Genomic DNA, 21,259 nt, shown 5'->3' on the forward strand with positions numbered 1-21,259 from the left:
ATCTCTCTTCACTGTTTGCTTTGCTGCTGTAATGAGTACCAGCTCCTCCCTCTCTGTGTGCCTGCAGCCCGGCTAACGCAGGGAAGGACATGCTGCTGTAATGCCCCCCGCCCCCGGGAGTGACTGTCACTCACGTGGGGAGATAGAAGGAACAAAGTGGGGCTCCAAGGAGGGGGGTCTGAGGAGCAGCCTGTGTCTCCCACGGGGGTCCTGGGGCCTAAGGAGAAGCTACTGGGGAATCAGAGCACCCTTGCTGCCCCTTCCCCAGGGCAATGGCAGCCTGCCCACAGCCCTGTCCCATTTCTTGGCAGCAGCCCGCCCAGGATGAGAGGTTTTCTTTGCCATAACTCCTGGTAGCAGGTATGTGCCAGAGATTCTGGGCCCAGCCTGCCTTCAGGAGCTGGGCTGCCTGTCTGGATTCAGTATCAGACCCCTGTCAGACCCCAGAATTTCTGCTGCTTATTTCATTTATGTCTACTCCAAGTAATATGTGATCCCTGGAACAGTACAGAGAAATAAACAAGGAAAAAAAACTATGTATAATCCCATTATTCAGAAGCAGCCACTTTATTTTTGTCATCATTCTTTCTAGTTGCTTTTTCTTTTTTATTTTTCCCTTGTTTTCAACTTTAAAAAAAATTGACATAAAGTTAAATTGACTTTTTTTCCTAATATATGTAGATTTGCATAACCATCTTGCCATAAAACTCCTTTGTGTGATCACTCTTATTTTTTAAGGGCACAAATAATTTAAGAACAATGTTAACATTCTTGTTATTGGGGGCACAAAGTTCAAGGGATACATAGAATATAGTGTAAGCAGTGACAGTCCCCTCCCCACGGGGCCCCCCTTCTCAGGGTTGACCAGTGCTGACTGTTAGTTGTCCCTTTCCCTCCTGTGCTTCTTCCTGAATAACAGGGATCGTTTCTTACCCATTTTCCTGTGATTTGCATTTTTTTTCACTTATCACTATATAGGTCTTGAATATATTTTGTGTAAATGTAAGATGTTAGTATATAAATCTACCGCAGTCTTTTAAACTAGTAAATAGTATTTTATAATTTACATATGCTATGGATTTTAAACCATCCCATCATAGACATCTATCTCCAGTATTTGTCCAGACAACACAGTAAACCTTTATAAACACATGTATTAGGAAACATGTCTAAAGGTTGAGATGTGTTAGGCTCCCGGAAGGGAGGGTGCTAGGCCCTGTGTTAAGTGTGCTTGAGCCTTGATAGATGCCACCCACTTCTCTCCAGGAAGGGCTCACCACACCCGGTGAGCAGTGCGTGACAGAGCCTGCCTCCTCGCCAGCCCTGAATACTATCAGCCGTTTATATTCCTGCTAGATGGGGCAACGGGACAACTTGTCCGCAGCTCCCAGGCCTCCAGGGAAGTGAGCATCCCTTCATGTGGTAATCAGCCTTTCGTACTACTTCTGTGAGCCAACTGTTCATTCCCTTTGTCCGTTGTTCTATGGGTTGTCTTTTTCTTCTTGACCTAGAGCTCCGTACTTAGGGTTATTAATTTATCTATTTTCTGTGTTCCAGATGTTCCCTGTTGGTCTGTTGCTTACTTTTGGTCTATGCTGCCTTTTCATTGTACAACAGCATTACCTTTTTATAGTCACATACAAGCTAGAATGTTTATTGAGCACTTGGTGTGGATCAAGCATTGTTCTAAGCACTTTCCATATATGAACTCATTTAATCTTCACAAGAAGTCCTGTGAAGTGGGTATCATGATTATCTCCATTTTACAGCTTAGGAAAGGGAGGCACCAAAAGGTTGAGAAGCTTGCCAGAGGTCATATATCCAAAAAGGTAGGGCCAGGGAAAAACCCAGGTCCTAGGGCCACAGCCTGCAAGGACCAAGCCCTCTGAGAACCTGCTCTTTCCCTCTTGACCTCTGGGATATCCATCCCCGGGATGTAAAAATAGTGTCCTAGGACTTCTGGGTGGTGCTAATGGTAAAGAATCCAGCTGCCAGTGCAGGAGACAAAAGGTGCAGGTTCCATCCCTGGGTTGGGAAGATCCCTTGGAGGAGGGCATAGCAACCCACTCCAGTATTCCCTGGAGAATCCCATGGACAGAGGAGCCTGGCGGGCTACAATCCATAGTGTCTCAAAGATTCAGACAAGACTGAAGCAACTTAGCACAAATCTATTTTGTGATATTTTTGTTTTTCTCATTTTGCTTTTTAATTCATCTGGCTTTTTCATTTGTTTTGCCAGGTGGGAGGAAGGGATTTCATTTTAAGTTCTGTTTTCCATGCTTTTTCATTTATGTTTTTCTTAACATAATACAAGATAATGTTATTAAAAATGCTTATTTGTTCATACTTTTGTGGTCACATAATATTCCATTATATAACGGCACCATAAATTACCTAACCAGCCCCATAATGTTGGAGATTTGAGTTGTTTACTGTATTTCCCCTTATAAATCATGCTGCAGAGGGTAATTTTTGTGTATAAATATTTGTCCACATGTCAGATTATCTCCTTAGGATAGAAGCCTGGAAGAAAAAATTTTACAGCTTGTTATTTACATTTTATACTAATGTAAAGGAAGGGGGGAAAAATCCCATGCTTTCTCTTTAAACGAGAAAGATGAGCCATTCATCAGGATGTGTCTGCCCCAGAGTGTCTGAGTGTCTACAGTCAGCTTTGGTGCAGGTACAGCTGGAAGCCTTGAGCCTGAGGTCTCTAGGGGGGGCCTGTCACAGTGTTAAATGTTAAAGCATTAGTGTTTCTGCTAGCATCTTTAGCAGCCCCACCTCCCTGGCTTGTCCAAGCCAAGGTCCAGGCAAGGCAGCAGGAATGTGGGTAGGAAAATCCAGGTTCTTCTCGAGTGCCAGGTACTAGGAGCTTTCTAGAATAATCTGGTCCCCTGGAAGATTCTGGTTACAAGAGCCAGGAAAGTCTCCGTTGCTGGTCTATAATAAAACCCTAGGTGTAACTGAAGTTAATGGAATCCAGAGGAATGCAAAGGCCTGAGGTTGACGGGAGGCCAGCATTCCCACAGCCAGAAAAGAGTGGTCGCGGAGCTGCTGGGCAGCCTCTTTGCCAGGTCGTGAAAATCGGTGTAAGTGTACTTACACAGCTGATAAAAACCCAACAAGGAAGTTTGGCAGTAAAACTTAATGGCCCATCAAATCACAATCAGGATAGTAAAATGCAGCGGGCCGGAGTTCTGTCCTGTCCACATAGCCGTCCTGGAGGCTGGGGTCCAGACAGTCACCACTCACACTCTCAGCTCCCCAGGGCAGGCAGCTGCCAGCGAGGGAGACCTTTGCTCAGCCAGACAGCTCTCCTCCCAGAGGCCTGGCTGGTTTCCTCAACCCAACTGTTTACAGAAGTTTATTGCTTAGCCTTTGTATCTTGTTCAGGGAGCAGAGGGAATAGCGGCTGGTAGTGAAAACCAGTAACTCTATCGGGAGAACTCTTGGAAATGTATGGGAAACTTCAGGATGACATCCAGATATATTGGAGATTTCCAAAGATGTTTTCCGGACCTAGTAAGGAACACAGAAGTGTATAAATTTGGGGGTGGGGGTGGGGTGCGGTGAGGCTGTGCACATTGTAAATGACATAGCTACTGGTTTTACTAAATAGAGGTTTAGTCAACCTAGTAACTGGTGTGGCTTTTGCCCCAAAAGAAAGCGGATGCTCTCCTGACCATCCCCTCCTCAGCCAGGCATGAATGATTCAGTTCAACCTTGTATGCACTGCTCTAAACCTGAACAACACAGCCATTCATTCACAAAGTGTGTAGGATGCCATCCTCAGTACCAGAGATGTGGTGGGGAGTGAGACTAAGTGAGATCAGTGTGTACAGAGCTTCATCCCAGTTGGGGGTTTGGAGGGTTCAAGTAAGCAGATTACTCCAGCTATTTGGAGAACAGTCGAGAAAATAAACAGGCTGTTCGAAGCGAATGTGATGCGTTGAGCCTCCCTGGGGTTAGGTGGTCAGGGAATTTCTCTGTAGAAGTGAAATGTGAGCTAAAGCCTGCGTGATGTGAAGCAGTCAGTCATACAAAGACCTAGGGGAGGATCATGTTCCAGGCAATAGCTCGTTAAGAGCTGTGAGGGTAGAAATGAGCTTGCTGAGATAGGAAAACAGAAAGAGGTCACAGGTTGCAGTGTAGAGGACAGAGGGACACTCCCTGAGTTGAGGTTGAAGGCAGGAAGGTCTGATTATGTGGAGCTTGTGGCTGTGGGAGGGAGTTTGGATTTCAATCTGCTTGTGATGGAAGCGATTGGAAAGTTTTGACCAAGGGAATTTGATAAGACTTATGATTTGAAAAGATGCCCTGGTCACCCCCTAAATATCAGGAGACAGCAATCTAACAGTCACAGGGCATTGCAAAATGAACTACCATAGGAGTATATGAATAAGACGTCCTTTATGAATAGAAGAGAAATAGGTGGTCTAGGGGAGCTGAAGTGAACTAGAGAGTCAAAGTCTGGGCCAGAGCTGGGGTGGACATTGTCTAGAGAGGCCTTGTCCATCAGGGCTGCGGCTGTGATGGAGTGAGCTGGGGGCTGTGGACAGAACTTTGGGAAAAAGACTGGCTTGTGTGGTTGCAGTGTGCTCCAGCCAGAAGCCTTGTAATCCTACTTTGTAATCCCATCTTGTTTATCCGTGGCCCCTGGAAACCCACCCCCAGTTTATCACTTCATCTCCCAGAGCTGTCATTTCTGGTGATCTCTGTCCTGTGTTTCGTGAAGCTGCTGAGACAGTGTGTGGAAAGCCAGTGCAGAGAGAGTGAGCCCTTTTATTACTTGGTAGAGTCCTACAGACGGGGCTGGAGGTTCAGGAGAGCCGTGTGTGCACACCACAGAATCTGTCACCTCCACATGTCCTCCAGCCACCCCTCCCATGTCTAGGGCAGGCCTCACGGGTCGATCACAGCTCCTCTTCCCTGTGAGCTAGTTTTCCATCTCAGGAGTCCATCTCCAGCCCGCCGCTGATAGAGGCTGGCAGGCGATGTGGAGTCCATTTGCTTCCCCAGGGAGCAGTAGCATCAAAGGACTGAGTCTGTTAAAAGTATGAAGGTGAACTCACTCATCTTCAGGGGTCCTGCCTCATTGACTGGTACGTTTTGGAGAGAAAAAATGGTTTTCTGTGAGTAACTTTGTCTTTTTTGTCTTCTCTGCCCTCACTCTCACATAGTCCCACTGCCCACCTTGAACGTGGGCCCTGCTGGCACTTGCTTGACATCACGTTCTTATCCTGATGGAGGAGGGGGTGGTCAGGGGAGGATCCCCTTCCTGCCCCTCCTGCCTGCCGTGGAGGCCTCTTAGAGCCGGAAGCCCGGGTCTCCTGAGGCTTGCCCAGGCCTCTTTTCCTTCTGCTCTTCTGGGTTGAGTGGCTCTGCTCAGGCCACTCACTACTTACTACAAGGCAGAGAGAACTCTTGCGTGTCAGTCCTCCACAGCAGGGGGAGAGCCTGTGAGCTTCTTTTTCTCAATGTCTCTTCATGCAAGGTGAGCCCCTCCACCCCAGGGGGAGTCAGCCTGGGAGCTGCGGGTAGTGGCGAGGAGCGGGTGGTTACCTCGGGGCAGGGTGCCGGGAGTTCTCAGCCTGGAGGCAGGCCTGCGGATTTCTCTAAGAGCTGTAGACCCCCCTGACTGTAAACCCCAGAGAGTGATTTATTCCTTTTATTTTAGTCAGATAAAAAAAAAAATTTTAAGTCAATATATTTTATGTTAAGTCAGTAGAATCCTCCTTAGAATATCTGATTTACTCCAGACATGGGGATCCACGTGGAAGGGAACCTCAGTCTGACACCTGTGTAGACAGCTCCTTGTTCTTCTACCCCGACTACTACGGGAAAGTGACTGCCTCGGAGTTAGCCCTTCCCTGTCTTGGCCTCTTATAAGACCAGGGGTCTGTGAACCAGTCAGGACATTCAGAGCCCTCTGAAGTTATTCATAAATATAGACTGTATATACATCAATATGGGAGAGGTGAGAGAGAAGCTTCCATTAAATTCTCAAGAATGTCAGTGACCCAGAAGAGCCCAGAGTCCTCCCAGACCAGAGGAGGATGCTCTCTGTTTGGCTGTTGTAGGCGGCTGCTGCCTGCAGGTAGAGGCCCGTGGGGGAGTCCCAAGCTGGACTGTGGGCTTTAAACAGAAATAATGCTGTGCTCTACATGCTTCAGGAACATCCTGTTAAATGGGCTTTTGTGGTCTTTCTTGAGGCTCTACATAGAATCTGTGTAGAAGATTGCTTCTGTGGGGAAATCACATTTTCAGTTCCAAACAAAGTTTACCAAAACAAAACGAAAGATACTTTTGTAGCCCAGTTGTTTATAAAGTGCAAATGGGTTCTGATCATGCTAAATGTTCAGCTCTGGAAAATAATGTTCTTATATTTTAATATTGTGATGACTTTGATATCTGCATGGTTCACCAGCGTCCCAAGTGGGCTCTAGTCAGACCATGAGCCCACAGGGGTCCTCTTCCTCTGGCTCATTTGAGAAGGACCAGCATTTTAGTGCCGCTGAGAATCGTGGCCACTCCCCGGGCTGGATTCCATCAGTGAATTTCATCCATCGAGTCATCTCATGGCTTCCCCGGAGCACTCTCTCCAGAGGAGGGCTTGACAACACTGGCCTGCATTTTCTGGTGTGTGTGTGTGTGTGTATTTGTGTTTGGGGGGTTGTAGTTAGGATAGACACTGCGGGGCCCCTGTATTTTCTGTTATGTGTGTGTGTATTTGTATTTGGGGGGTTGTAGTTAGGATAGACACTGTGGGGCCCCTGTATTTTCTGTTATATGTGTGTGTGTGTGTGTATTTGTATTTGGGGGGTTGCAGTTAGGGTAGACACTGTGGGGCCCCTGTCAGTGGGAGGAACAAAGTGAGCATAGACTGAGAAAGCTGGAACAGACAGAGATTGAATGTGTGTCTCAAGGCCACGTGGAGCTGAGCTCTGCAAGAATGACCTTGAAGGAAAGAGGAACTTTTGTCCTAGCCAAAGTGCTCAGATGGAGGCAGGAAAGCTGTTTACGTGGCCCAGTGGCTTCTGGGGAGAAGGGGGTATGTGTGAGAGGGCTCCTCTGGTAATACTGGTGTGTGTCTTCCTTCCTTCCTTCTTTTGTCCCAATTCTTTTTTTTTTAATTAAAGTGTAGTTGATTTACAGTATTATATTAGTTTCAGGTATGCAACATAGTGATTCAATATTTTTTAGATTGTACTCCATTTAAAGCTTTTACAAAGCGATAGCTATACATCCCTGTGCTCTGTCCTTGTTGCTTATTTTATACATGGTAGTTTGTAACTTTGCATCCCATACCCTTATCTTGCCCCTTTTCCCTTTCCTCTCCCCACTGGTAACCTCTGGTTTGTGCTATCTGTGAGTCTGTTTCTGTTCTGTTATAAACATTTGCTTCTTTTATTGTTTAGAGTCCACATATAAGTGATTAACATAGAGTATTTGTCTTTTTCTGTCTGACTTCACTAAGCATAGTACCCTCTATGTCTATACACATTGTTACAAATGGCAGAATTTTATTATTTTTATGGTGGGATAATATACCATTGTATACATGTACTGCCTCTTCTTTATCCATTTATCTGTTCATGGACACTTCAGTTCAGTCACTCAGTCATGTCCAACTCTTTGCGACCCCACGAATCGCAGCACGCCAGGCCTCCCTGTCTATCACCAACTCCCGGAGTTCACTCAAACTCATGTGCATCAAGTCGGTGATGCCATCCAGCCATCTCATCCTCTGTCGTCCCCTTCTCCTCCTGCCCCCAATCCCTCCCAGCATCAGGGTCTTTTCCAATGACTCAGCTCTTTGCATGAGGTGGCCAAGTTGCCTCCATATCCTGGCAGTTGTAAATAATGCTGCTATGCATTGGGGTGCATATATCCTTTCAAATTAATGGGGTTTTTTGGTTTTTCTTTCAAAATATATACCCAGGAGTGGACTTTCTGGGCCATTTGATGGTTCTATTTTTAGTTTTTTGAGGAGCCTCCATACTGTTTTCCATAGTGAATGCACCATTATATTCTCAATGGTGTACCAAGGTTCCCTTTTATCTACTTCCTTGCCAACTTTCATTGTTTGAGGACTTTTTTGACGAGAGCCATTCTGAAAGCTGTCAGGTGATATCTCATTGTGGTTTTGATTTGTATTTCTCTAATGATTAGCCCTGGGATTTCTTTGGAAGGACTGATGCTAAAGCTGAAACTCCAGTACTTTGGCCACCTCATGCAAAGAGTTGACTCATTGGAAAAGACTCTGATGCTGGGAGGGATTGGGGGCAGGAGGAGAAGGGGACGACAGAGGATGAGATGGCTGGATGGCGTCACCGACTCGATGGACGTGAGTCTGAGTGAACTCCGGGAGTTGGTGATGGACAGGGAGGCCTGGCGTGCTGCGATTCATGGGGTCGCAAAGAGTCGGACACAACTGAGAGACTGAACTGAACTGAATGATTAGCAATGTCTTTGGGAAAATGTCTGTTCAAGTCTTATGCCCATTTTTAACTCAGATTGTTTGTTTTTTTTGATTTTGAGTTATTTGAGCTGTTTGTTTTTTTATTAACCCCTTATCAGTCATATCATTTATAAATATTTTCTTCCATTCAGTAGGTTGTCTTTTCATTTTGTCAGTGGTTTACTTTGCTACACAAAGCTTTTATGTTTAATTAGGTCCCGTTAGATTATTTTTGCTTTTGTTTTTTTGCCTTAAGAGACAAATCCAAACAAACTTTACTACAATTTGTCAGTGTTCCACTTGTGTTCTAGAAGTTTTATATTTAGGTCTTGACTCTGTTTTGAGTTCTTTTTCATATATGGTGTGATAAAATGTTTTAACTTTATTCTTTAACATTTAGCTGTTCAGTTTTCCCTGCACCACTTATTGACGAGACTGTCGTTTTTTCTTTATATAAATTTGCCTCCTTTGTCATAGATGAGATTAATTGATCCTAAGTGGGTTTATTTCTGGGATCTCTATTCTGTTCCATTGATCTCGGTTTTTGTTTCACTACCATAGTGTTTTGATTACTGCAGTTTTGCAGTGTTGTCTGAAGTCAGGGAGTGTGGTATCTCCAGCTGCTTTGTTCTTTTTTCTCAAGATGACCTCGGCAATTCAGGGTCTCTTGTGGTTCCATATAAATTTTAGGATTATTTATTCTAACTCTGAAAAATGTCATAGGCATTTTGATAGGGATTGTATTAAACCTGTAGATTGCTTTGGTAGTGTGGACATTTTAATAATTAATTAATCTTCTAATCCACAAACACAGGTCATCTTTCCATCTCTGTGTATCATCTTCAATTTGTCATCATTGTTTTATAGTTTCAGAATATAGGTCTTTCATCTCCTTAAGTTTATTCCTAGATATTTTGTTCTTTTCAATACAGTTTTTAAACAGGATTGTTTTCTTGCTTTTTCTTTCTGATAGTTTGTTATTAGTATAAAGACAATGACATATTTCTGTGTATTAAGTTTATATCCTACAACTTTACTGAACTCATTTGTTTGTTCTAATAGTTTTTTGGTAGAGACATTAGGGTTTTCTATATGTAGTTTCATGTCATATGTAAATAGTGATGATTTTATTTCCTTTCCAGTTTGAATGCCTTTTATTTCTTTTACTTGTCTGATTGCTATGGCTAGGACTATGTTGAATAAAAGTGGTGAGAGGAGACATCTTTGTCTTATTCCTGATTTTAGAGGAAAGGCTTTCAGCATTTCACTGCTGAGTGATGTTAGCTGTGAGTTTGTCATGAATGGCATTTATTTTGTTGAGCTGTGTTGCCTCTGTGCCAGCTTCGATGAGAGTTTTTATCAAGAATGTACGTTGAATTTTGTCAAATGCTTTTTCTGCATCTATTGACATGGTCTTTTTGTTAATATGTTGTATCACATTGATTTATTTGCAGATATTAAACCATCCTTTCATCCCTGTAATAAGTCCCACTTGATCATACTGTATGATTCTTTATATATATTGTTGAATTTGGTTTGCTCAGATTTTGTAGAGAGTATATTACATCTGTATTCATCAGAAAGTTAGTTTGTAGTGCTTTTACCTGGTATCAGTGTCAGCGTAATGGTGACTTTGTAGAAAGAATTTGGGAAGTGTTCCATTCTCTTCCATTTTCAGGAGCTAGTTTGAGAAGAATAGATATTAGCTCTTCTTTACATGTTTGGTAGAATTACTCTGTGAAGCTATCTGGTCCTGGACTTTTGTTTGCTGAAAGTTTTTTTTTTTTTTTTATGAATTCAACTTCACTAGTAGTGATCAATATGTTCAGATTGCCTATTTCTTCCTGATTCAGTCTCCAAGGATTATATTTCTAGAAATTTGTTCATTTTTTCTAGGTTTTGGTGTATAACCATAGTAGATTTTTTCATATCTCTGATAACTGGTTGTTATTTCTCCTCTTTCATTTACTTGAGTCCTCTTTTTTCCTTAGTGAGCCTGGCTAAGGTTTATTAATTTTGTTTATCTTTTAAAAAAAGCCAACTCTTGGTTTCATTGATCTTTTGTATTGTTTTCTTGGTCTTTGTCTTATTTATTTCCTCTCTGATCTTTGTTATTTTCTTCATTCAACTGACCTTTAAGTTTGCTTGTTCTTTTTCTAATTCCTTTAGATGATAGATTAGGTTGTTTATTTGAGATGTTTCTTGAAGTTCCCCTTTATCATTATAAACTTAAGTCTCAGAACTGCTTTTCTGCATCCCATAGATTTTGGAAAGTTGTGTTTCCATGCCTCGGTATTTTCTGATAGCCTCTTTAATTCTTTATTGACCTGTTGATTTTTTAGTAATAGCATGCTGCTTGGTCTCCACGTATCTTCCTTTCTTGTCTTCCTTTTTCCCAATAATCAGTAGTAGAATCATGGTGCTCTAAGCTCCCAAGCAGCAGCACACACCGCAAGAAGGCCAGGTCACGTCCCTGTATCCAATTAGCCTTGTCTGTGTGTACCCACCCCAGCCAGCTTTCCCTTGAGAGCGGTCTCCAGCTAAACCAGTCTGGTCCTACTGGCCTCATAGCCCCCTTTGCCGAGATGCTAGAAAATTCTCTTTCTGCTAAAATGAAAGCAATTTAAAAGTGTCCTGTTATCACCTACAGAAAGTAGGTGGGGCTTCCTTTTTAATGTATCAAATGTTATTATTTGTAGCATTATTGCATTCAAGTGGTTGTAAGGAGAAGAGGGCAAAGCAAAGCAGTCTATCCCAAGAAAATGCCATTTGTTTGGAAATGACAAGTGCTTGTCAGATCATACCACCTCCCTTGTGGGGACAGTCAGAACTTGATTTTTCCCCCATTCTCTTGCTTTTGTGAATTCTTATTCTCAGTTCAAGGCCCAGTTCACTTCTGCCTGCATGGTGCTAGGAAGCACACGCTGCTGGTGGCCGTGGCCTCCAGCTAGATTGCTTGGGTTTTCAGCCCAGCTGTGTGACGTGTGGCTGTGTATGAACCTTGGGCAGTCATCCACCCTCTCAGTGCCTCAGTTTTCTCATCTATAAAATGGAGATAACATAGTTCAGACCTTGTAGGGCTGTCATACAGACAGTCACCTGGAGCAGGGCCTGGCACATGGGACCTATATATACACATATCACCAGTATTGTTGATGCAGTTGATTCATTTTTGCCTCTTGTACCCCTCCCACCCCCAGTGGATCAGGTGAAAGCTTTCTTTTCTCTGAGCTGGTACTGTTATTCTTTTCTCCTGGGTACCCCTGATATCTAGTACTAGGACCCAGCCGTTTTCCGGAGGCAGGAGACATCCTTGGAGCCTCCATGCCATGGGGATGGTTTCTCTTGATTTCTTCCCACAGGGTGTGGACATTGTAAGAAAATGAAGCCAGAGTTTGAGAGTGCAGCAGAAGTCCTCCACGGAGAAGGAGATGTAAGCTTTCTTTCCTTAACCTCCCCCGTTGCTCTCTACTAAATTCGTATCATTCAGTAATACGAACCATTAGGACAACTTTCCCCTGCAAACTCTGTAGCAGCTCTCCAGCTCCATGGAGCCCTGCAGGCCTTCTCTGTCCCTGAGTAGATGTGTCTTAGTCAAGCAGGTGGGGCTCCTACCAGGGGTGGAGCAGTGCTCAGAGACCATGGGGTCTGGTTCAGAGGAATGTACCTGGAGGTACCCATCCAGGTGACCTATGCCAAGGTCATGGGCTCTGGGATAAAGCCCCATGGTTCTTTTTCTGTGGGACCTTGCCTATCGGGAACTGCCACAGTCTACTCCAGGCCACAAATGAGATTGGTGGACATGCCGGTGTCCAGTTGTTCCTGGGATGTATGGAGTTCCCGCCCCATGAGGTTCTAACAGGCCCAGGGTGGGCTGGGGCCGGCGTCCGGGCTCCTCTTCTGCCAGCACCGCGTCTGAGGGTGTCATGCATGGTTGGCCTCTCCCCCGTCCCAGAGCTCTGGTGTCCTTGCAGCTGTCGATGCCACCGTCAACAAGGCCCTGGCAGAACGATTCCACATTGCCGAGTTTCCTACACTCAAATATTTTAAGAATGGGGAGAAGTATGCAGTGCCTGCGCTCAGAACAAAGAAGAGCTTCATCGAGTGGATGCGAAAGTGAGTCTGATGGTCTCGATAGCACGTGCTGGTCCCTGGCTGTCGGCCGCTGGACAGGGCCTTGAGGAGATGAAGTACACTTAGGAGCTGCTGACCTTGGCTCAGGGCCTAGGAGCCAAGACAGATAGGGCTTCCCAATCCCAATCCTCAGATGAGGACCCCGTGTCCTCATCCAGCAGGTCACAGTAACCTTTCTAGGTGTGGTGGCGTCAGCTGCAGGAAGCCATGTGATTCTTTATTAGGACACCCTTCCCCAGTGTGCTAGCCCCAGGTTTCATCATATACACTTTATGCCATTCCTTGTGAGTGGACAAAGGAAACCCAGCTCTTCACATCCAGAGCTGGACTCCAGGGGCCCAATTCTGGGCCTTCAGTAGTGTCCATGGGGCGGCCCCTGGTGGTTTCGGGTTGAAAAGAAAGGGTTGAAGAGCTCCCTCTGCCTGGGTGTTAGTTTGTGAGGGCTGCCACTGCCAGGACCACAGGCCAGGTGGCTTAATAGCAGGAGTTATTTTTTTTGTTTTGTTTTGTTTTGTTTTTTTTACAATTCTAGAGACCAGATAAGACATCGGGGGTGTTGCTTTCCCTGAGCCTCTCTGTGGCCATCTGCGTGTTCTCACATGGTCTTCCCCCAGCCGTGTCCTAATCTCCTCGTCTATAAAGAACACCCGTGAGATCAGATGAGGGTCTACCCGAATGACCTCATTTTAACTTACCTCTCTAAAGACCCTCTCTCCACATACAGTCCCGTTCTAGGGTATTTGGGATTAGGACTTCAGCATAAGAATTTGGGGTAGGAGACACAGTTCACTCCATGGCAGCTGGCAAGTCCAAAAAACATCATGAGGAGCCTTGCAATTGTTCATTCGAGGACTTTGGAACCTGCAGTTATTAGCCTGTCCCCCTCCTGCGAGGGGACTAACTGGGCCACCACACAAGTGCTTTCTCCTGTCCTCACCCCTCCCCCGAGAATCACACCTATACGTAACTTGAATATTTGAGAATACTGCCCCATTTCTGGACTGAGGGAAAGGTAAAGTCAAAGAAGACACTCTCCAGCCTTTGCAGAGGCCCCTGGTGTGTGGCATAATCGTGCCCGTGTGAGAACCAAGACTTGAGAGTCACCCAGTGATGTGAGAACTGTGCAAAATAGCAGCATCCAGGGGCAGTTACTTTGTCAGAACACTGGTCCTCAAACTTGGATGTGTGTAAACATTACCTGGTGTTGAGGTGCTTATTGAAGTGCAGATTCTGAACCTTTGATTCGGAAAATGTGAATGAAAGAAATCAGTGATGGGGTTTTGAGAAACACCAACTTATGGAACAGGAGCAAAGTTTCCACTTGGTTCAGGAGAGGCTTCTGGCAAGAGGTGAGTGGACTGGTCAGGTCCTGGTCTCAGCCCCTCCAGTCTCCTGCTGATCACTAGGGGTGGATGTTCAGAGTAGCCAGGCCTTGTCTTAGGACCAGAGGGAGCAGTGGTTCATCTCCAAGAGGAACGAGATGCTCTCTCTGCTGGTCCTCTGGTGCAGGAGGCAGGTTGCTCTTCACACCTACCTCTCGGGCCTCACTCTACTGCCAGGGCTGGTTCCCTGGGAAGGACTGAGCAGGGCAGGGGCTCAGGTGAGGTCCCTGGTGCTTGCACTGTGGTTAGAGGGCTGGGGGAACCAGAGGATTGATCATTACCAATCCTTGGTCCAGAGGACTGGACACAGATGGCGAGCATGGAGGGTCTCTGTCCTTCCTGTCCTAGTCACCACCTGAAGAAGCACAAGGGTAAGAGCGTGGGCTTCGGAGTCTGAGAACCCTGCACTCAGATCATGACCCTGGGCTGTTTACTTGACCCTGCTAAGCCCCAGCTTCCCATCTGTAAAGTGGAGACAATACTTTTCCCATAGACTTGTTCAGAGGATTAAATTGGATTATTGTGCATGGTGTTTGTTATTGATGCCAGTTCTCATGTGGTGCAGTAACTGATGGTGCCGCCACCTAAGTGCTGGAACCTCCCAGCCTTGGCAGCATGCTTGTATAACTGTTGCCCCATTTTATACTCAGATCCTACCGAGGCCTATCCCTATTTCCTTGGTTCAGAGAGGTGAAGTGCCTTTCCTTGGGACAAATTGTGGTTCTTTGGGAGCTCAAAAGGAATCCACCAGGCAGAGCATCATTTAACAGCAGATGCTTTGAGATGATGAGGGGCTGAGGCCACCAGCAGGAGGGTGAGCAGATGGTGTTGGGTGAGGTTGATGGCGCCTCTAGGCTTGTGCACGAGTGACCCGATCAGGTGACTAAGATGTGCCCACCAGCAGACCAGCCCAGGGAAGCAGGATCCTGGGACAGAGCAGAGCAGAGGGTTGGTGGGTCGTGTCAGCTGAGGAACCCAGGGTGTATGAGGGGATCTGGAGGGCAAAGAATGGGGCAAGACAGGAAGGCTGGGAGAGGCCAGTCTTGGTCACAAGAGCAGGGGTGCCATTAACCAAACGAAGAAGGTGGGGAAGAAAACTGTTTCAGGAGGTGTGGAAGAAGGGGAGCAGTTCTAAACCTTGTTGGGATTGGGGTGACAGTTGGACCTCCAGGTGGAAATACTGGGAGAACACCTGGAAATGGGCTTGGATGAGAGGTCAGGGCTCGAGTCATCCTCAGCCTAGGGTGTTATGGAAGCCACGCAGATGGATGAAACCTTTTGAGAATTGCAGGAGCATGGAGATGGAACCAGAAGAAGAGAATGGGCTTTGGGGAAGGTGGATGGGGTCTCTGCAGGTGCCTGGAAGGAGGGCTTCTGAAAGATGAGCATGAACTTGGGGCAGCTGGCACTGCGCTTTGCTGCCTTCACTGGGTACAAGGCCTGAGGTCTGGTGGGCAGGAGCTGTGTGGCACCAGGAGAAGAAGGGAGTGCAGGCAGGGAGTGGATGTGGCAGCATGGGTTATGGACCACTCCCCAGAGCCACTTCTCAGAGAAGGGAGAGAGAAGCACGATTGTAGGAAGGGGGTCAAGGGCAGCAAGGGCTTTAAAAGACCCTGGAGATCTATACTTCTGTGAGGCAGAGTGGAGGGACCAGTGGACAGAAGTAGCCTGAAAAATTGTGAACCTTTATCGAATGGCTGTCCTGTATGAGTGCTTACAGGCTCTTAGCAACTGTTAGTTGCTTGACCGACTAGGTGCTTTACATGCTCTGTCTCTGCTCTTCTTAAGGATCCCAGGAAGTAGGTATCATTGTACTCATTTAACAGAAAGGAAAGTGGGAGCTCAGAAGGGTTTGGTAACTTAACCTAAGGTCACGCAGGTGATCGGTAATCTGGATTTGAATGCAGACCCTACCTCACTCTTTGGCTCATGCTCTCTCCACCAGAACAAAGGCTCGGGAGCAGAAGATCATGGAGTGCTTAGGGTACCAGAAGAGGCAGGAGGGAGGGAAAGAGGGAGCCCAGGTGCTGGGGTTCTCCCCAGGGCGAGGAGACGACTGGAGAGGCTCCTTGTCCCCAAAACAGGCTCAGGTCCTTCACACCTTCACAAAATGGCTTCTTAAGAGGCTCCTTGGAGGGAATCTTTGCAGACAGTTCACTTTTCTTTCTGTTTAAACTGAGGATTTGAATTCAGTTTTGGAAAGGATGCCAAGTGATTTTCTCTTATGTGCTCCCCTGAGTGGTTGGGGGTTGGGGGGATGGTGGAAGCATTTCTCCCAGTGACTGTCTCCCCTCCACTCCGATTCCTTTAGCCCCGAGTCCCCGCCACCCCCAGACCCCGCCTGGGAAGAGCAGCAGACCAGCGTGTTGCATCTGTCTGGGGACAACTTCCGGGAGACCCTGAAGCGGAAGAAGCACGCCTTGGTCATGTTCTACGCCCCATGTAAGTCTCTGGGGTGGTCGCCGAGGGGTGAAGGATGGGGTGAGAAGATCCCCTGGGGACCTGGGCAGCCGCAAGCCAACCCTGGGCCATTTTCGCTGTGAGCAGGGCTCTAGTTTCATTCCTGGCTGAGGTCCTTCAGAATCCAGGGCCGGCTCGGTTGGGTTCTGTTCTCACAATAGTCCTAAAGCCCTCTGCTTCTGCCTGTGCCTGAGGCCTGCCTTGTATTAATGATTACTCAGCCACCTCACGTCCCTGGACTCTCCCCATCTGGCTCCCTCCATCCCTCCAGCCATTGACTTCACCTTTGAACCCTGGCACTTCTTAGCTGGGAATTCAGCCCGCCTCATTAGGCCTCTGTGTTCCTATCTTCCTGAGCACCGCCAGCCCAGCCTCCTCTCCCTGACCTTCCTGAGTGGCTCTGAAGCAATGGGGTTGAAGCTGTGGTGGAAGTTCAGTCACATTTGCTCAGAGCTCCCCACCAGGATCCCCATTTTAATCAAAGCTTAAGTTGAGGGAATGACGTGTCTGCTGATGTAGGTGTTTGTGATCTCAAATTGTGTGTTCACTGATTCGTAAAGGAAAGGCTCTTGAATTTCTTGCTCTGCCCTTTCTCCCCCAGGTTACAGCTTAGTGTAATGGAATGGGGATAACAAAGCTGCACTCCACAGAGAAGCAGGCGGCTCAGTCTAGTCCTAGCCTCCCGTGCCTTCCTCTCCAGTGAGGAAGGTCTGCTCAGCTCTCACTGTCCAGGCAGGTCGCCTCCTGGCCTAGCCTCCAACCCCGCCCTCCTGTGGCTGACGCTTCCTCTGGTTGTGCCTTTTCTTCTGCAAGTGGGCCTTGCGCTCTTTCAGTCCCTTGCAGAGCTTCCTCCTGTCCTCCTCTGTCCTGAGAGTAAGTCCAGAAGACTGTGTGGATCTTAAGAAGCTATCTTCCTTCCAGGCAGAGTTGGGGGTGCAGCACTGAGACCAGGAGATGCCTGACTTGCCTGAAGCTTGGCAGCAAGTTAGTGATGATGGAGCCCTGCCCGCGGCCTGGGCTGATACCCTGTCTTAGTCACAATCCTGATTCAGAGGGTAGTTACTTCCCAGCACCTGGTGAGAACCTGGCTGGAGAGAGAGCCTTTGACCAGCCATGGGGTAGACTTGAGAGAATCCAGACTGAATACTTTCTCCAAATTCTCTCCCCTTGCCCCCAGACCTCAGTGGGGACACCTACCCTGAGGGGGTGCTAATGACCTCCTTAAAGTAACAGCTTTGTGCTTCATGTTTGGGACCCAGGATACTTGGGAAAGAGGCCCGGTCCCTGCCCACCTCAAAAGTCTCACAGTCCATACCAATGAGAAATAACTAAATGTGATCCATTCAGGACCTGTTGCTGAGCGACTCAGCTGCTGGCAGAGGGCTTGGTGTCTGGAGTCTCCTATCTCTCTGGCTGCCATGTCCTGCCCTGAGCTCTGCTCTGGGCTCTGAGATGTGTGTTCATCACTGGACAGGAGCAGGGGGGAGGGGACTACCTAATGGAAAAAAATCTTTAAAATGTTTTCAGCAATAAAATCAGTTCAGTCGCTCAGTTGTGTCCGACTCTTTGCAACCAAATGGACTGTATAGCACGCCAGGCTTCCCTGTCCATCACCAGCTCCCGGACCTTGCTCAAACTCATGTCCATCAAATTGGTGATGCCATCCAACCATCTCATCCTCTGTTGTCCCCTTCTCCTCCTCCCTTCAATCTTTCCCAGCATCAGGGTCTTTTCCAAGGAGTCAGTTCTTTGCATCAGGTAGCCAAAGTATTGGAGTTTCAGCTTCAGCATCAGTCCTTCCAATGAATATTCAGGACTGATTTAATTTAGGGTGGACTGGTTTGATCTCTTTGCAGTCCAAGGGACTCTCAAGAGTCTTCACCACCACCACAGTTCAAAAGCATCAATTCTTATAGCGCTCAGCTTTCTTTATGGTCCAACTCTCACATCCATACATGACCACTGGAAAAACCATAACTTTGACTAGACGGACCTTTGTTGGCAAAGTAATGTCCCTGCTTTTTAATATGCTGTCTAGGTTGGTCATAGCTTTTCTTCGAAGGAGCAAGCATCTTTTAATTTCATGGCTGCAGTCACCATCTGCAGTGCTTTTGGAGCCCAAGAAAATAAAGTCTGTCACTGTTTCCATTTTTTCCCCATCTATTTGCCATGAAGTGATGGAACCAGATGCCATGATCTTCATGTTTTGAATGTTGAGTTTTAAGCCAGCTTTTTCACTCTCCTCTTTCACTTTCATCAAGAAGCTCTCTAGTTCTTTTTGCTTTCTGCCATAAGGGTAGTGTTATCTGCATATCTGTGGTTATTGATATTTCTCCCTGCAGTCTTGATTCTAGCTTGTGCTTCCTCCAGCCTGGCATTTCTCATGATGTACTCTGCATATAAGTTAAATAAGCAGGGTGACAATATACAGCCTTGACATACTTCTTTCCTGATTTGGAACCAGTCTGTTATTCCATGTCCGGTTCTAACTGTTGCTTCTTGACCTGCATACAGATTTCTCAGGAGGCAGGTCAAGTGGTCTGGTATTCCCATCTCTTTCAGAATTTTCCACAGTTTGTTGTGATCCACACAGTCAAAGGCTTTGGGATAATCAATAAAGCAGAAGTAGATGTTTTTCTGGAACTCTCTTACTTTTTTGATGATCCAGCAGATGTTTGCAATTTGATCTCTGGTTCCTCTGCCTTTTCTAGATCCTGCTTGAACATCTGGAAGTTCACGGTTCACGTACTGTTGAATCCTGGCTTGGAGAATTTTGAGCATTACTTTGCTAGTGTGTGAGATGAGTGCAGTTGTGCAGTAGTTTGAACATTCTTTGTCTTTGCCTTTCTTTGGGATCGGAATGAAAACTGACCTTTTCCGATCCTGTGGCCACTGCTGAGTTTGCCAGATTTGTTGGCATATTGAGTGCAGCACTTTAACAGCATCATCTTTTAGGATTTGAAATAGCCCAGCTGGAATTCCATCACTTCCACTAGCTTTGTTCCTGGTGATGCTTCCTAAAGCCTGCATTCCAGGATATCCGGTTCTAGGTGAGTGATCACATCATTGTGGTTATCTGAGTCATGAAGATCTTTTTTGCATATGTCTTCTGGGTGTTCTTGCCACCTCTTCTTAATATCTTCTGCTTCTATTAGGTCTATACCATTTCTGTCCTTTATTGTGCCCATCTTTGCATGAAATGTTCCCTTGGTATCACTAATTTTCTTGAAGAGATCTCTAGTGTTTCCCATTCTATTGTTTTCCTCTATTTCTTTGCACTGATCACTGAGGAAGGCTTTCTTATCTCTCCTTGCTATTCTTTGGAACTCTGCATTCAAATGGGTATATCTTTCCTTTTTTCTTTTGCCTTTAGCTTCTTTTCTTTTCTCAGCTATTTGTAAGGCCTTCTCAGACAACCATTTTGCCTTTTTGCATTTCTTTTTCTTGGCAATAAAATAGCAATAAAATAATATATTCTTATATTATATAAGTGTATATAACATAGTGTATGCCACTGCTAAGTCATTTCAGTCGTGTCCGACTCTGTGTGACCCCATAGACGGCAGCCCACCAGGCTCCCCCATCCCTGGGATTCTCCAGGCAAGAACACTGGAGTGGGTTGCCATTTCCTTCTCCAATGCATGAAAGTGAAAAGTGAAAGTGAAATTGCTCAGTCGTGTCCAACCCTCAGTGACCCCATGGACGGCAGCCTACCAGGCTCCTCCGTCCATGGGATTTTCCAGGCAGGAGTACTGGAGTGGGGTGCCATTGCCTTAGTGTATAGCGTATAATATATTCTTATTTAGTGTATAGTGAAGTGAAGTAAAAGGGTTAGTCACTCAGTCATGTTTGACTCTTTGCTACCCCATGGACTGTAACATATACTTAATTTGTATATAAAGAATCTAAATACTGCAGAAAGGTCACATACCTGATAAAGGTAGGTGGAAAATAAAAAGCAAGCACCCATTTGCCTGTCCCCCTGTATCCCACCTCCCCCCACATCCTCCCCCCATAGTTTCTACACAGCTCTTCTCCTGCTGTTTTGTTGTTCTCTCCTGTTCCAAGCCCCTCTGTTTGCTCTGAATGGTCTGGTCATGGTGACTGCCCCTCTTAGGCCAGCTTGGCTGAGTTGGAATTTTCTGTCCTGTCCTTGGTCTTTGTTCCTCTCTCCCAACTCTGGGAGGCTGCTTTAGTTTCCTGCGACACAGAGGTGGTGCCTTTTTAAAGAGCCCATATTAAAAAATCATGCCTCTTCTGGCCCACCTGACATGTCTGGGGAACATCTTCATGCCCTTTCTAAAACAACCTCCCCTCTAGTTATTCATCTGCCATGCTCTTTCTTTTGGGTAATGAGAAAATGAGATGTAGCAGAAGGCCATTAATCTGAGGCCTGGATGCTTTAAATTGATGGTAGCAGGAATTTGCACTAAACTGACAGTGACCTTTATGCTTTCAGTAAGCAGAGAAGTTAAAAAGGAGAAATTAGTAGTGATACAGATTTGGGGGAAGGGAGTAGCTTATTTCCTGCCAGCCTGATGTCTTAGTGGACATTCACGTGCCACTCACAGGGGACCTCTAGGTACTGCAGGACACACTTTGATGAACTCTTGACCAGTATATTTTGCTCTTTAAATGTTTTGAAAGCTCTATACTGTCATTCCTTTGTAGTATTGATATTTGCATGAATTTGAGCCATTCTTCCCTCTATTGGGAAAAATTAGTACCATGTTCTTATAATTGCCATTGGCATCTGCCATGAGTTAGGCTATGCTCAGTACTTTGTCTCAGTTCAGGTGTAACTGTGACCAGCCCAGCT

The 21,259-nt window shown here is 46.2% G+C and overlaps 1 protein-coding gene across 1 annotated transcript in view; it reads left to right on the forward strand.

Annotated features, from left to right (window-relative positions):
- Positions 1–21,259, forward strand: part of PDIA5 (protein disulfide isomerase family A member 5) — a 92,815-nt gene that overhangs the window by 63,367 nt on the left and 8,189 nt on the right. The window contains exons 12-14 of the mRNA XM_005893411.2: positions 11,827–11,897; positions 12,420–12,580; positions 16,292–16,422. Coding sequence (XP_005893473.2) covers positions 11,827–11,897; positions 12,420–12,580; positions 16,292–16,422 — 363 coding nt within the window. The remainder of the gene's footprint in view (positions 1–11,826; positions 11,898–12,419; positions 12,581–16,291; positions 16,423–21,259) is intronic.

The sequence above is a fragment of the Bos mutus genome, chromosome 1, assembly GCF_027580195.1.
Source record: "Bos mutus isolate GX-2022 chromosome 1, NWIPB_WYAK_1.1, whole genome shotgun sequence".
NCBI classification, from domain to species: Eukaryota; Metazoa; Chordata; class Mammalia; order Artiodactyla; family Bovidae; genus Bos; species Bos mutus.